At 42.4% G+C, this 15,086-nt stretch overlaps 2 protein-coding genes across 2 annotated transcripts; both read left to right on the top strand.

Moving 5' to 3' along the window:
• Positions 1-4,551: 4,551 nt before the first annotated feature.
• On the top strand, positions 4,552-11,899 carry LOC131135638 (olfactory receptor 1D2-like). The gene is made up of 2 exons (XM_058081770.2): positions 4,552-4,574; positions 10,815-11,899. Exons 1-2 carry the CDS (start codon positions 4,552-4,554, stop codon positions 11,743-11,745), a joined length of 954 nt encoding a protein of 317 aa, XP_057937753.2. The 3' UTR covers positions 11,746-11,899.
• Positions 11,900-13,572: 1,673 nt separating this feature from the next.
• Positions 13,573-14,581, top strand: LOC131135798 (olfactory receptor 10A3-like). Its single transcript, XM_058082088.2, has one exon. The coding sequence runs from the start codon at positions 13,573-13,575 to the stop codon at positions 14,485-14,487; it is 915 nt and encodes a 304-aa protein (XP_057938071.2). The 3' UTR covers positions 14,488-14,581.
• Positions 14,582-15,086: the final 505 nt, after the last annotated feature.

Below are 15,086 nucleotides of genomic sequence, written 5' to 3'. Positions count from 1 at the left end.
ATACAGCCTGAGACCATCACACTACCACCACCGCCATGGCTTACTACCACAATTCTCCAAAATTATTGAGAAGCTATTCAACAACAGGCTGGATAAATTTATTAATGCGAACGAATTACGATCAGAAAGTCAGTATGGATACAGAGCTAATATTTCTACCTCCATGCCACTGATTAAAATTACGGAGGAAATCACTAACGCTATATACCATAGGAAGTGTGCAGCCGTAGTATTCATGGATCTGACAAAACCCTTTGATACAATCAATCATGACATCCTAATAACTAAATTATAAAGGTACAGAATAACAGAATTAGTTCTGAACTGGGTCAAAAGCTATTTAGCCGATAGGAAGCAATACGTACAGCTAGGAGAATACACATCTGCAAGTTCATATATTACGTGCGGAGTTCCCCAGGGGTCAATACTGGGATTGTCCTTGAACCTAAGTAAAACTAAAATCATGCTGTTTGGTAACAGCAGAAAGGACACGCACCAGCAAATACAAATAGACGGTGTGGACATTGAAAGGGTGAACGAAAATAAATTTCTGGGGATCACAATAGATGAAAATATGAGCTGGAAACCTCATATTACAAATATACAACATAAGGTGGCCAGAAATATTTCAGTATTAAACAAAGCAAAACTTGTTCTCAATCAGAAATCACTCCACACTCTTTATTGTTCTCTGGTTCTACCATATCTTACTTATTGTGTGGAAATATGCTGTAATAACTATAAAAGCAATCTTCACTCGCTAAATGTACTGCAAAAAAGGTCAGTAAGGATAATTCATAATGCCGCCTACAGAGAACATGCTAACTCCTTATTTCTAAAATCCCAAATACTTAAACTTGCTGATATAGTTAATTTTCAAACAGTTAAAATAATGTATAAGGCTAAAAACAACCAATTACCTAAAAATGTCATCCAATACTTCTCTACAAGAGAGGAGAAATATGATCTCAGGGAAGAAGTAAACTTGAAACACTTATATGCTAGGACTACGTTAAAAAGCCATAGCATTTCAGTATGTGGAATCAAACTATGGAATGGATTGAGTAAGGACCTCAAACAATGCACAACAATGAGCCAATTCAAGAAACAATACAAGCAGTTGATGTTTGCTAAATACAAGGATGAAGAGTCTTGAACCAGTCATGATGTGCTATATATATCACTATATTGACACTTACTATGGTACCCATTATGTCATTGGATGGTCATATCACCTCGTACTTTGGTACGAGGTACATTATTAAAAAAAAAACGAAAAAGACCCCTTAAACTGTATTATGGAAAGTAGGAAGTGAACAAATGTAACAGTTACTGATTGTAAAAGTACCAGATGGAGGGGTAGGATTTAATAAGCTTTGCTTCTTCCTACTCCTTTTGGACATGTGGAACTGTGAACTGATTATGTGATGCACTCAATTGTAATCTGATGCATGTTCAAATGAAATAAAACCATTACCATTACCATATTTTACTGTGGGTATGATGTCCATCCTTCCATCCATCCATCCATCCATCCATTTTCTACCGCTTATCCGAGGTCTGGTCGTGGGGGCAGCAGCCTAAGCAGGGAGGCCCAGACTTCCCTCTCTTTGGCCACTTCGTCCAGCTCCTCCCGGCGGATCTCGAGGCGGGGAAGTCTTAGGACACATTGAAGAGACTACGTCTCCCAACTGGCCTGGGACTTCCCTGAGGTCTTATACCGGGTGGACGTGGCCTGAACACCTCCCCGGGGATGCGTCCAGGGGGCATCCTAACCAGATGCCCAAGCTACCTCATTTGGCTCCTCTCAATGTGGATGAGCAGCGGTTCTATTCCGAGTCTCTCCCGGTGACAGTGCTTCTCATCTTATCTCTAAGGGAGAGCCCAGCCACCCTGCGGAGAAAACTCCTTTCGGCTGCCTGTACCCGCAATCTTGTCCTTTCGGTCACTACCCAAAACTCATGACCATAAGTGAGGGTAGGAACGTAGATAGACTGGTAAATTGAGAGCTTTGCCTTTTGGCTTAGCTCTCTCTTCACCACAACGGGACCGATGTAGAGACCGCATCACTGCAGACGCCACACCAATCGCCTGTCGATCTTGCGTTCCATCCTTCCCTCACTCATGAACAAGATAACACAAGGGTGTCCACATGTGCACTTGGCACCAGGACACCCAGGGCCGCAGTTCGACGATTGACCTTGTGGTCGAGTCATCGGACTTGCGGCCATATGTAATGGACACTCAGGTGAAGAGAGGGGCGGAGGTATCAACCAATCACCAAATGGTGGTGAGTTTGCTCCGATGGTGGAGGAGGATGCCGGTCAGACCTGGCAGGCCCAAACGTATTGTGAGGGTCTGATGGGAGCGACTGGCAGAGTCCCCTGTCAGAAGAAGTTTCAACTCCAACCTCCGAACGAGCTTTGACAATGTTCCGAAGGAGGCGGGGAACATGGAGTCTGAATGGGCCATGTTCTGTGCCTCCATTGTTGAGGCGGCTGATCGGAGCTGTGGCGTAAAGGTCATGGCGGTAATCCCAGAATCCCTTGGTGGACACCTTTGGTGAGGGATCCCATCAAGCTGAAGAAGGAGTCCTATTGGGCCTTTTTGGCTCATGCGTTTTCAGAGGCAGCTAAAAGGTACCAGCAGGCCAAGCGGTCCGCGGCTTTGGCAGTCACTGAGGCAAAAACTCGGACATGGGAGGAGTTTGGAGAAGCCATGGAAAATGACTTTTAATGGGACACACACCTTCCAAAAAGTTAAACTTTTGCCTCATCAGACCGCATAGTATTTTCCAAAAGGTCTTCTGGCAAAAATTATTTTTATTCAGCCGGGGGTTGTCGTCTTGGAACTCTGCCATGCAGGAGACGATTAATGGAGCGCAGATGGAAGTAAGCTGACCTGGTGACGTTATTAATGTGGGATTGAAAAGATAGTGTGCTGTCAAGGATGACACCCAGACTCTTGACCTGAGGGGAGGGGGAGACTAAGGAGCTGTCAATGGAGAGAGAGAGAGAAGGAGTGAACTTTAGATAAGGTGGATTTGGTGCCAAAGAGTAAGAATTCAGTTTTATTGCTGTTAAGTTTCAGAAAGTTGGAGGTGAACCATGATTTTATTTCAGAGAGACAGGAGGTGAGGGAGGGGGGTGGGAGTGTGGAGTTAGGTTTGGAAGAAAGGTAGAGCTGGGTGTCATCCACGAAGCAGTGGAAGTGAATGTTAAATTTGCGGAAGATATGGCTGAGGGGGAGAAGGTAGGTTATGAAGAGAAGGGGCTCCAGGACAGAGCCCTGGGGCACACCTGTGGTGACTGGGGAGGGGCGGGAGGAGAAAGACTTAAGCTGTATGAACTGAGTGCGGTCTGTGAGATAAGAATGGAACCAGAAGTCATGAACACTGACCTTAAACTGAGGAAAGTGGGAATTATTTTTCTTTGTTCAACAGCTGCCATGGCCCATTTAGTCGAAGCAGAAGCTGTGGTATTTCAACACATGACTTAAGGTTTGTCAGATCAAAACATGGTTGCTGCATACATCAAAATGTGACATTAGCATCCACTTCACAACACCAATTCACGACTTCCTGAATCTGCACTTCATGGGAACTGAAGTTCTTTTAGTCCGGGGGTCTTAAACGAGCTAGGGTCTGGGCAAGGCTGGGCCGCATCAGGTTCCCCCCCCAAAAAAAAACACATTTATTAAAAACAGAAAAATATCCAAACTTTTTCACTGCTTTGGTTCCGATCTTCTACAAGAAAAGCTCTGATAAAACATTCCACTGTTCTCAAATATCTTTTTTTTTTAATCTTTTTTTTCTGCACAAAATAAGATGAAAATAAATAAACAAATCAAGAATAAAGAAAATCAATCAATCAGTAATAAATAAATATAATAGTAATAAAACGGCAAATAATAAAAACTTAAGAAACCACATATAGTTGGTGGGTAGACAAATTATTTTTTTCAGATTAAAATTAAATTATTAAATTATTAGAGCCCTGTAGACATGACAAAACACGAGTATAGTCACATTTATACTCTTTTTATTTACAACATATTGCGCAACTGCAGGGTCTTGAGACACATGCTAACTCGCAAACTAGAGAGCTAGCGACCTAAACGGTAGCCTTCAAGCCCAAAACTTACCACTTCCACACGGATAGGGAGGATAACTATTAACAGTTATTTAACCTTTAACATGAACATTAACGTAATAATTTTTTCTGGGTACATGATACCATACAGCATCCATATCAAACTTGGATGGATTTGGGTTTTTTTTTACCTTTTTGGAACAAATTACTACAAAACTGATCTACCACTATAATTTGTTTTCCTTAATGATTTTTTTATGATAATGTAAATAGAAAGTGATGTGACGGGTCTGTCTGCAGTGGGGGAAAGTGCTGCAGCTTTGAATCCAGAAGAGGGCACTGTCAAGTGACTTCACTCAACATTTTCTAACAGGTAGATGCTTTGAGGATACCTGATGGTTTGTAACTGTATGTTTTCTAAGAACGGTGCTCTATACAGTATGTTTGTAATTGTTTCGTAATGTATAAAACTGAGTTTCACAGGTTTATCTGCATGTTTCTTTGCCAGTCGCTGGGGGTCATAAGCAAATTTTGACATTATGGCTGGTGAATGTACAGTATATTCATAATCAGTTATTACGTCTTTCTGTTTCACATGTTGAATAGTTGACTTGAGGTGAGCAGTTGTGTATTGCTGCCGAAAAGCCCAACATATCTGAATATTTCACCTGGCATGAATCCTAGTCAACATTATCCTGGTATTTTTTTTCTTATATTCGAAAGTGACTCATCAAAGTAATTCTTTGTCAGTCCAGACAACTTTGACAACCTGCTAACAGTGCCATGTGTACTGTAGTTGTGCCTTATGTATGTTTTCACTCAGCAACACATAAGGCAGGGGTCTCAAACTCAATTTACCTGGGGGCCACTGAAGCTAGGTCTGGGCGAGGCTGGGCCACATCAGGTTTTCCAAAAAAGAAAAAAACACATTTATTAAAAACAGAAAAATGAACAAACTTTGCTTTGGTTCCGATTTTCTACAAGAAAAGCTCTGATAAAACATTCCACTGTTCTCAAATATCTTAATTTTTTTTTCTACACAAAATAAGATCAAGAATAAATAAAATAAATCAACCAGTATTAAATAAATATAATAATAATAAAACGGCAAATAATTAAGAATTAAGAAACCACATATAGTTGGTGGGTAGACAAATTTTTTTTTCAGATTAAAATTAACAAAGCATTATTAGAGCCCTGTAGACATGACAAAACACGACTATAGTCACATTTATACTCTTATTATTTACAACATATTGCGCAACTGCAGGGTCTTGAGACACATGCTAACTCGCAAACTAGAGAGCTAGCGACCTAAACGGTAGCCTCCAAGTTATTTCCTTTAAACTTAAAAAGCCAAAAACTTACCACTTCCACACGGATAGGGAGGATAACTATTAACAGTTATTTAACCTTTAACATGAACATTAATCAAACGTAATAATTTTTTCTGGGTACATGATACCATACAGCATCCATATCAAACTTGCGCAGGCCACACTAACATTAAACTTTCATATCAAGGCGTGGGCCTCAAACTAGGCCGCGTGTTTGAGACCCCTGACATAAGGCAATTAAATAGCAAGAACATTTTGTTCATGCCTATTTTTCTCAAGCCTATGTTTTTAACTGTTGGGATGGAAACCTCAACTTCTGGCAATTTTGATGTTGACCAGGGCAGATTTACACCGCATGGTTGTATATTAGTTAGTACTTCTGTCTCATATTCAGGAGGTCCAAGATCCACTTCCCCCCCGCATTCCAAAAACATGGAGCAGGCGACCAGTCCAGTGTGCAGCTCATGAGTAGAAGGACTTTGGATTATACATACGCAATTTGCAATAAGAAACATGATATGATTCCACGCATATAGTCCATTCTGTATATGAGTAGAGCCTTGTGAGGGTGGCAAAAACAAAACATTAACTCAGCATCTACGTATTTAGAAAGCAAGTACAATTAAAAACTTATTATATACTGGTAAACTACATTTACTACAAAATACATAGTGCGATAAGTATTTTACAGACTAATGTCTTTTCTGTTTATTAGCTATTGTATTTATTTGGCACATGCACCCTTTAATGAAAGCATGTTTTGATCTGAGACATTCAGACCAAAACATACCACAATGAGGCATGTTTTTTTGAGGCAGTGTTGATTTGATAGACAATTAGCTGATGTAATTCCCTTCTGTTGTGATGCTATGCCACAGAGGTACAGACATGCACACATGATGATGATGTAAACATGATGATTAAACCTTAGGGTCATTTGTCCATTATCCCCATGACACCAATCAACTGTCAGTGTATGGCCCTGGGAGCACATGTCCCCTTGTGGAGCACATATACAAACATGTGTCCAAAGTCCCTCCACACATCATGGTGACAACAGACAACTTTGTCCAGAAAAACAGGAAAGCCTCGTTCCTATGGGGAATGATGGCTGACACTGGAAACAAGACATGTCATTTGCATTGCTAAGTGCCGTATAAGACGTATTTGCTGTCCCCACAAATGTCTAAAGCACTGGCAACAAAAGCGAGTAGCCTGCACACCGAAGTGAAAATGTTCAAAATGTCACAACAGTTGTCTCAGCTGTAACGAGTCCTCATTTCAATGTCCCTGTTTAGCACAGAAACCAGTCAACAATATTTACTTGGGTTTTTAGTGTGGTTACTACCGTTTACGCTCGCAAATTTCAATGGCATCACAGCTTTTGAAGTGAAGGCATCAATGTCAGCTTCGATATGTCACAGTACATGTTCGGATTCATGTTTCCCTCAGTGAAGTGGAGCTCTTCAGTGCCAGCAGCACACTTGCAGCCCCAAACCATCACACTACCACCACCATGCTTGACTGCAGGCAAGACGCATTTTGTACTGCTCACTTGGTTGCTGCCGCACACAATTGCCACCAAGTACATATATACGTATATTGGTACCATCATACCACAGAACATTGTATATTCATTCATTCATTTTCTACCGCTTTTTCTTCACGAGGGTCGCGGGGGTGCTGGAGCCTATCCCAGCTGCCTCAGCTGCGAGAGGCGGGGTACACCCTGAACTGGTCGCCAGCCAATCACAGGGCACATATAGACAAACAACCATTCACACTCACATTCATACCTATGGACAATTTGAAGTCGCCAATTAACCTAGCATGTTTTTGGAATGTGGGAGGAAACCAGAGTACCCGGAGAAAACCCACGCATGCACGGGGAAAACATGCAAACTCCATACAGCTGGTCTCCTAGCTGTGAGGTCTGCGCGCTAGCCACTAGACCGTTGTGCCGCCCACATTGTAACATTGTAAAATTTATATATATATATATATACTTATATATGTATATGTATACTATATATTTGTATACTATATATTTTTATTTAATAATACCCTTTCATATAATTATAAATGCATATAAATATATATATATGAAGTACAAATAAAATGTTTTAATATACAACATTCAGCAACAGGTGATTTGAATCATGTGGGTTGACTAATGTGATTCTGTGAACCCAATCAGGATATCACCACTTGATCACATGACACACAATAACCAATAAATAGCTAACAGGAAGACACACTTGCTGCACAGGTAGGCTCGCAAATGTATTTCAAAGCAACAATATGTTTTAACACTGCTGCATTTAAATACGTTATAGGCAACCAATACCACTGCAGCGACTGGGAGCACTACCTAGGAGCATTTCATGTATTATATATTGAACGGAACGGATAAGTGTTGCTAAAATTGGCTTTACTTAGCTTAGCCACCCAGCCTCATTGTGTGGGCTGGTTAGCATGAACAGCAAATGAGAATTATGGGATAATAATATTGTACAATATTATGTCATAGATTTAAATATATTGTTATATTCTAGATACTCTGTGCAATTAGTATATTGAGTATTGTGTGCACACAGATTGGAATGGAATGGCCTTTATTGTCATTATACAAGATGTACAACGAGATTGGAGAGTTTCTCCTTTCAGTGCAGTAGTCAAGTAAAAAAAAAAGTATACAAAAGTAGAGTAAAAAAAGACAATTTATATACAAGCTATATACAAGCTATATACAAGATATCCAAAGTATACACATAGTATTGCACAGGAGCATATGCAGGAGCAGACATATTGCAGATATATTCATTTTAGATCCTGTGTTGATCTGGTTAATTGATGTGGCCCTGTGTTTATACAGGCCAGTTTTTGGTACAGGAAAATGATGGCGAGCTAAACAAAGGAGGCCTCGAACCAGGACCGGCTTGGAATCCATGTGAATGAACTGACGACCCACCTGCTCCTTCAAGGCTGGTAGGAGGTTGACTGCACTGCAGACAACCTGAACTTCCCCAATTGTTTCCCTTTTTTGGTCACTACCTCTCTCACGAGGTTCTCTCACCAAGACTCGATGGACTAGTTATCAGCTGAAAGGAACCTTTGTGAATCTCACACATTGCATACTTTGTATGTTCTTTTAAATAGCGCCCACTGAATGGCTGTTCAATCAGGTACTACCTTGAACACTTAAACTTTGAACCTTAATTGTCACTATATATCTTGTATTTTTGTTGTTGTTGTTATATTCAGATTGTGTATCCAGGTCATTTTTCCTCTCTCCCTGAGTCTTACCTAAACGTTTCTGATCATAGTCAGATATTTTTCCAACAGTCTTTATTGATTGCAATTAACTAAACACTAGTTACAACATTGATTATTCTATGTCCTTAGTCGGCTTGTCTTCAGCAAAGTGTTTACAAACTTTCTTGTGCATCTTTAGAAGGGACTTTCTTTAGGGACAACAGCCATGCAGTTGCCGCAGTAGGCAGCATGCGATCTGGGCACTGACAGGCTTGGGTGCCGAAATGTACTTTGCATATCTTGCAATGCTGGATACTGAGCCTCACTCTTATGTGTTGAGAGCCAATGTTGTTTTCCCTGTATTGTTTATGCAGGATGTGTTATGCTGCCTGGCACTCATGCCAGGTGTTGAGCACCCCAGAACAGAGACAAGGCAAATATGGTAAAATGTATTAATTAATAAACACAGGGCGCAGAGGAGGAACAACAGTCGCCAGTGACAGAACGTCACTGGGAAGCTAAAAGTTCAAACTAGCAAATAAGGATTTACAAAGTGGCTCAATTACTTACAGACAGTAGGCAGCAAAAATATGAGTACAAAGTAGAGACAAAAGGTCAGGATCAAAAACGAAGCTTGCAATGTGCAGGCAGGATGAACTGACAGGGGAACAAGGAAGTGGAGTGGTATTCATTTTCTACCGCTTATCCTCACAAGGGTCGTGGGGGGGTGCTGGAGCCTATCCCAGCTGTCTTTGGGCAAGAGGCGGGGTACACCCTACTGGTGGCCAGCCAATCACAGGGCACATATAGACAAACAACCATTCACACTCACATTCATACCTATGGACAATTTGGAGTGGCCAATTAACCTAGCATGATTTTGGAATGTGGGAGGAAACCGGAGTACCTGGAGAAAACCCACGCATGCACGGGGAGAACATGCAAACTCCATACAGAGATGGCTGAGGATGGGATTCCTAGGATCCTGGGATTCTTGGGATCCTAGCTGTGCGGTCTGCACGCTAACCACTCGACCGCCGTGCAGCCGTGGAGTGGTATATGAAGGCCTAATGGCTGATGGGCAGCGGGTGTCCATTTGGTTCATATCATATATCATATTGACCTGTCTGTATTTTCTATTAGGGATCTAGTGTCCCTAATAGTGTCCCTAGTAGTGTCCACCCCGTGTGGAACAATACACTTCATGAACCGTTGGTTCTCTACACATCTCTGCACGATGTGTGTGTGTGCTGGCGGACAGCCCTCCTTGTGATGTAATGGCCCATTTCAAGTGAGGGACAGTCTAAAAGCGGATGTAAAGGAGAGGTATTTAGTGACTGGAGTATAGGTCGCCATATACTGGATCAGAGAGTACAGACAACAGTCCGTCTGTGTCTGTGATGCATGGCGGTGACTTGGACCTGGCTGATGTCCTCAGCTACGTGCCCAATGTGGAGGTGCGATGCGCCTGTTTTTGAACACTTCTGCCGTAAATGAACACAAAATGAGCGTATGAGATGAAAGCAGAATGCGCCATTGTTCGGCAGAGATGGGAACGATTTGCATGCTGCAACTATTAGGTAACTTGACTAAAAAATGGTTGAAATGCTCACTTTAGTAGCACTGTAAAGCAGCTTGTTCTTTCAAATGAGCTATACTCATAGATATTAAGCTAATTTGCTTTGTCACCGTGGGTTAATTTCTATGTATATATTTGACTGTTTAAGAATTTGATCATTGTATAGCACTATTTATTTATGCTGCTTTATTTTGTTTGTGGGACAAAACCTCCACAAAATAGTTTTAAGTCGTAGTCTTTTGTGACAGGACACCAGAAACTTATGAGTCATTTTAGTTATTAAGGAATTAAGTTTATTCCCAAATCATTTTTGTGCTACAGCCTCAAAAGAAGAATAGGGCGTCTTGTGTCCCTGATGATGTAATGACTCTAACTGCTGATTGGAGCACTGGGCTGCTCAGGATAGGATAAAAGGAATTGGCCAGTTTGACAAGCGGGATATCTTCCTCTTCTTCATCCTCACCTTTGATCCATCAAGAAGGCCAACAGAGAGCAAGGAGTCAAGGAGTAGAGCCATTGAACACCCAAGGGTGTTATGCGAAATGGGTAAAGGATGACCAACGTAACCGCCATCCCTTTCTTTGACTTAACAGGACTGAGTCACATGAGGCAGAAGCTCCGAGTTGTTTTGTTCTCTGTCACTTTGTTGTGCTACTGCGTGATTTTGCTGGTCAATGGCGTTCTTATTGTCACCATCATTCGTGAGAAAAAACTCCACAAACCCATGTACTTTTTCCTGTGCAATCTATGCATTAATAGTCTTTATGGGACGGCTGCTTTTTACCCCAAATTCCTGTATGATCTATTGTCTAATAACCACATGATATCTTACGTTGGTTGTCTTCTGCAGGTTTTTGTTATTTATTCCTACGCGGCAACAGATTTTAGCATTTTAGCGGTGATGGCTTATGACCGATATGTGGCCATATGTCGACCGCTGGAGTATCACTCCATCATGACTAAATGCAGGGTGGTGATGTTGGTGGCCTTCTCCAGACTTGTACCCCTGTTCAGTCAGGGTACGGTGTTGATAATGACCTCCAGACTCAAACTGTGTGGTTCCTACATCCACAAACTCTACTGCGAGAACTGGGCCATCCTGAAACTGTCCTGCAATTCCATCACAACTAACAATATTGTCGGTTTCATTTTTATATTATTTTACTTCGGACATGATATTTTCATTATTGTTTCCTATGTCCAGGTGATTAAATTAGCTTTTCGGTCCAAAGATGGGAAGAAGAAGTTCACTCAGACTTGTGTGCCGCATCTGCTGTGTTTGCTGAACGTGTCAGTGGCTTTGCTCTTTGACCTGATGTACGCACGATACGGAACCGAATCCATGGCTCAGAGTGTTAGGAACTTCATGGCCATCCAGTTTCTCATGATTCCACCTTTACTCAACCCCATTATTTATGGCCTGAAACTCACAAACGTCCGCACTAATATTTTTAAATATTTCACAAGGAAAAGAATGCTTTAAATGAAGAAAAATGCTGAATGTTGTGTCTGTATGGATTAGTGATCAGTGATTAGTAAATTCTATTTTGTAAATTTGTCACCTGAAAAACTCTTCAATAATGACTTTTCTGAATTATGACAATAAATAATGTTTAAAAATTCCACTAATAAATATGTTCCACCCAACTATATTTGGTAAACTGGAAAAATATGTTCATGTTAGATCAACCTACTGAAATGTTTTTTTTTTTTTTTACTACAAATGCAATTGTGGAATAGGAATAGGATGACATGTTTTTGATGGAAATTTTGCTTATTTTTGTAATTTTTGCCTTTGATTTGTTGATTGAGTGCTGCACTGTAGACGACTGGTGAGCGCACAGGCCTCACAGCTAGGAGACCCGAATTCAATTCCACCCTCGGCCATCTCTGTGTGGAGTTTGCATGTTGTTTGGAATTGGCAGGAGAACCCCAAACATGCGGCATTGAAAGGTGGAAGAAAATGTATCCTTGGCGGTCCTGATGTTCCTGGCATGAGCAGGAGATCCCACTTGAGATGTTTCCCATACGGCACAGTAGAGAGTCATGATCTGGGGGGCTTTTTTTCTTCAATGGAACAAAGAGGCTTCAAGTTGTGCAGGGGCGTCACATGGCAACTGGCCACCCCTCATGACTGAATCATATTGGCCACAGTGATTGACAGCAGATGCAGTCCAAACAAGACGAAGCTTGTGCTTTATTCTTTCATTCATTGATTTTCTACTGGGGTGCTGGAGCCTATCCCAGCTGACTTTGGGCGAGAGGCGGGGTACACCCTGGACTGGTGGCCAGCCAATCACAGGGCACATATAGACAAACAACCATTCACACTCACATTCATACCTATGGACAATTTGGAGTGGCCAATTAACCTAGCATGTTTTTGGAATGTGGGAGGAAATCGGAGTACCCGGAGAAAACCCACGCATGCACGGGGAGAACATGCAAACTCCACACAGAGATGGAATTGAACTCAGGTCTCCTAGATGTGAGGCCTGCGCACTAACCACTGCTTGTGCTTTACTTAAGGGAAAAACGTTTTTTTACGCCAGAAGTTTCAGCTTAGGGGTGGCACGGCGGTCGAGTGGTTAACGCGCAGACCTCACAGCTAGGACACCCGAGTTCAATCCCACCATCTCTGTGTGGAGTTTGCATGTTCTCCCTGTGCATGCGTGGGTTTTCTCCGGGTACTCCGGTTTCCTCCCACATTCCAAAAACATGCTAGGTTAATTGGCCACTCCAAATTGTCCATAGGTATGAATGTGAGTGTGAATGGTTGTTTGTCTATATGTGCCCTGTGATTGGCTGGCAACCAGTCCAGGGTGTACCCCGCCTCTCGCCCGAAAACAGCTGGGATAGGCTCCAGCACCCCCGCGACCCTCGTGAGGAAAAAGCGGTAGAAAATGAATGAATGAATGAATGAATGAAGTTTCAGCTTAGGCCGCCAATTGGAGGCCTCGGTAAACAGTAATATTTAGACTGCTCCGCCCACTTCTGGAAATGAGTCTGAAAGTGATGGCGAGATGAAGATGATGATGACGCTGACATTGGATGAAGTCTCCAGAGTGTGCGTGTGCGTGTTTAAAGCCGAGTGCAGCCGTAGCGGCGAGCACACACCACATCACCACAGCGACTTGTAAGAACATGACGACCGCTTCTTCCTGTAGCTCGGTAAGTCCGCCCCAAAGTACCTCGCATACCTAGTATTCTTGTAGTACTAATATTTTCCTTTTCACAGATGCGGCGTGATTACAGGCCGGCTTTCTTTTCCGATGTTATTACAGAGTGTAGGTAAAAGAAAAAAAAAGGGATGGAAAACGCAAGTCAGTTTTTGTACTTCAACCTGACCATGTTTGTGGACATCGGTCCGTACCGCTACCCGGTCTTCGCCTTGTGCCTGCTGCTTTACAGCTTCATCGTCTGCGCCAACCTGGCCATCATCCTGGTGATCAGCGTGAAGCAGAGCCTCCACGAGCCCATGTACGTATTCATAGCGTGCTTATCCTTCAACGCTTTGTACGGCTCCACTGGCTTCTTCCCTCGACTCCTGCTGGACTTGATGTCCGACACCCACTTCATCTCACGCAAGGCTTGTTTCACCCAGATCTACTTTATTTATACGTACGCCGCCAACGAAATGACCACGCTCGGCATCATGGCGTACGACCGCTACGTGGCCGTGTGCCACCCGTTGCACTACCACGCAAAGATGACCACCGCTAAGGCCATGGGGTTGGCTGTGCTGGCGTGGCTTTTCCCCGCCTTTGTCCTCGGCGTGTGCATTTGTTTGTCCGCCTCGCTGCCGCTATGCGGCAACGAGATCCAAAAAGTGTTTTGCGCCAACTGGAATGTGGTGAAGTTATCGTGCGTCCCGACGCTCGTCAACAACATCGTGGGGATGTTCCTCACCATCACCACAGCTTTCGTTCCTCTGGTCTACGTCCTGTACACGTACACGCGCATCGTCAAAGCCTGCTGGAGATGCTCGGATGAATTTAAAGGCAAAGCATTTCAGAGCTGCTTGTCGCACCTTGTCACGTTTGTCATTTTTTGCATCACAGCGTTTTGCGACATCGCCCTGAGCAGATACAACCTGGAAGAGATGAACCCGTTTGTGGCCGTCATTTTATCCCTGGAGTTTGTGGTTATTCCGCCTTTCCTTAACCCTCTAGTCTATGGAATGAAGCTTCCAGAGGTACGCAGACACATTCTGAAGATGCTGTGATTCCCAGTGATTCCCAGTCCAACGCAGGAGGAACGCCAGAGGAGCAGACAGGCTCTTTTTTCACTCTTGCACTCCCCCGATGGGGGAATATATTTCCTTTCATTAGGGCTTACTTTCCAAATTGATTCATCTGAAGCTTGTTGTCCAATCGAGTCACGGGGTCGGCCCTCGACCGGGGGGTCCAAACCTTTTTCACAGAGGGCCGCATAAGGAAAAATGAAAGGATGCTAAGAAGTTCTATATATGTATTTCAAAACCTGCATCCTAGCTTTGTGATATCGGTGAAAAGGCTGCCTTAGTATCAATTTGGCTCTTTGAACTTCCTAAATAATCTTTGTCAATTTTTTGATTATCTTATGACTTTACTGCCATAAAATTATAACTTTTCCCCAACTTAGTTTTACAAAAAATATCTTGGTTTATTTGGATTTGCTTGTCATTTGCAACTTTTAATACATTTCATTAATAATTCTAATCCATGCTGCTGAAATGACATTTTTGAGTTTATTCTTATACATTTGTGACTTTTTCACATTAGAATCTGACTTTATTCTTGTAAAATTAGCTGTTTTTTGTCTTCTGGTAAATTTTGTTCTTGT

The sequence above is a fragment of the Doryrhamphus excisus genome, linkage group LG12 (assembly GCF_037039965.1).
Source record: "Doryrhamphus excisus strain RoL-2023G ecotype Guam linkage group LG12, RoL_Dexc_Guam_v1.1, whole genome shotgun sequence".
In the NCBI taxonomy this organism is placed as follows: domain Eukaryota; kingdom Metazoa; phylum Chordata; class Actinopteri; order Syngnathiformes; family Syngnathidae; genus Doryrhamphus; species Doryrhamphus excisus.
The sequence above is the reverse complement of the archived record's forward strand: the minus strand, read 5'-3'. Positions and strand labels throughout refer to the sequence as shown.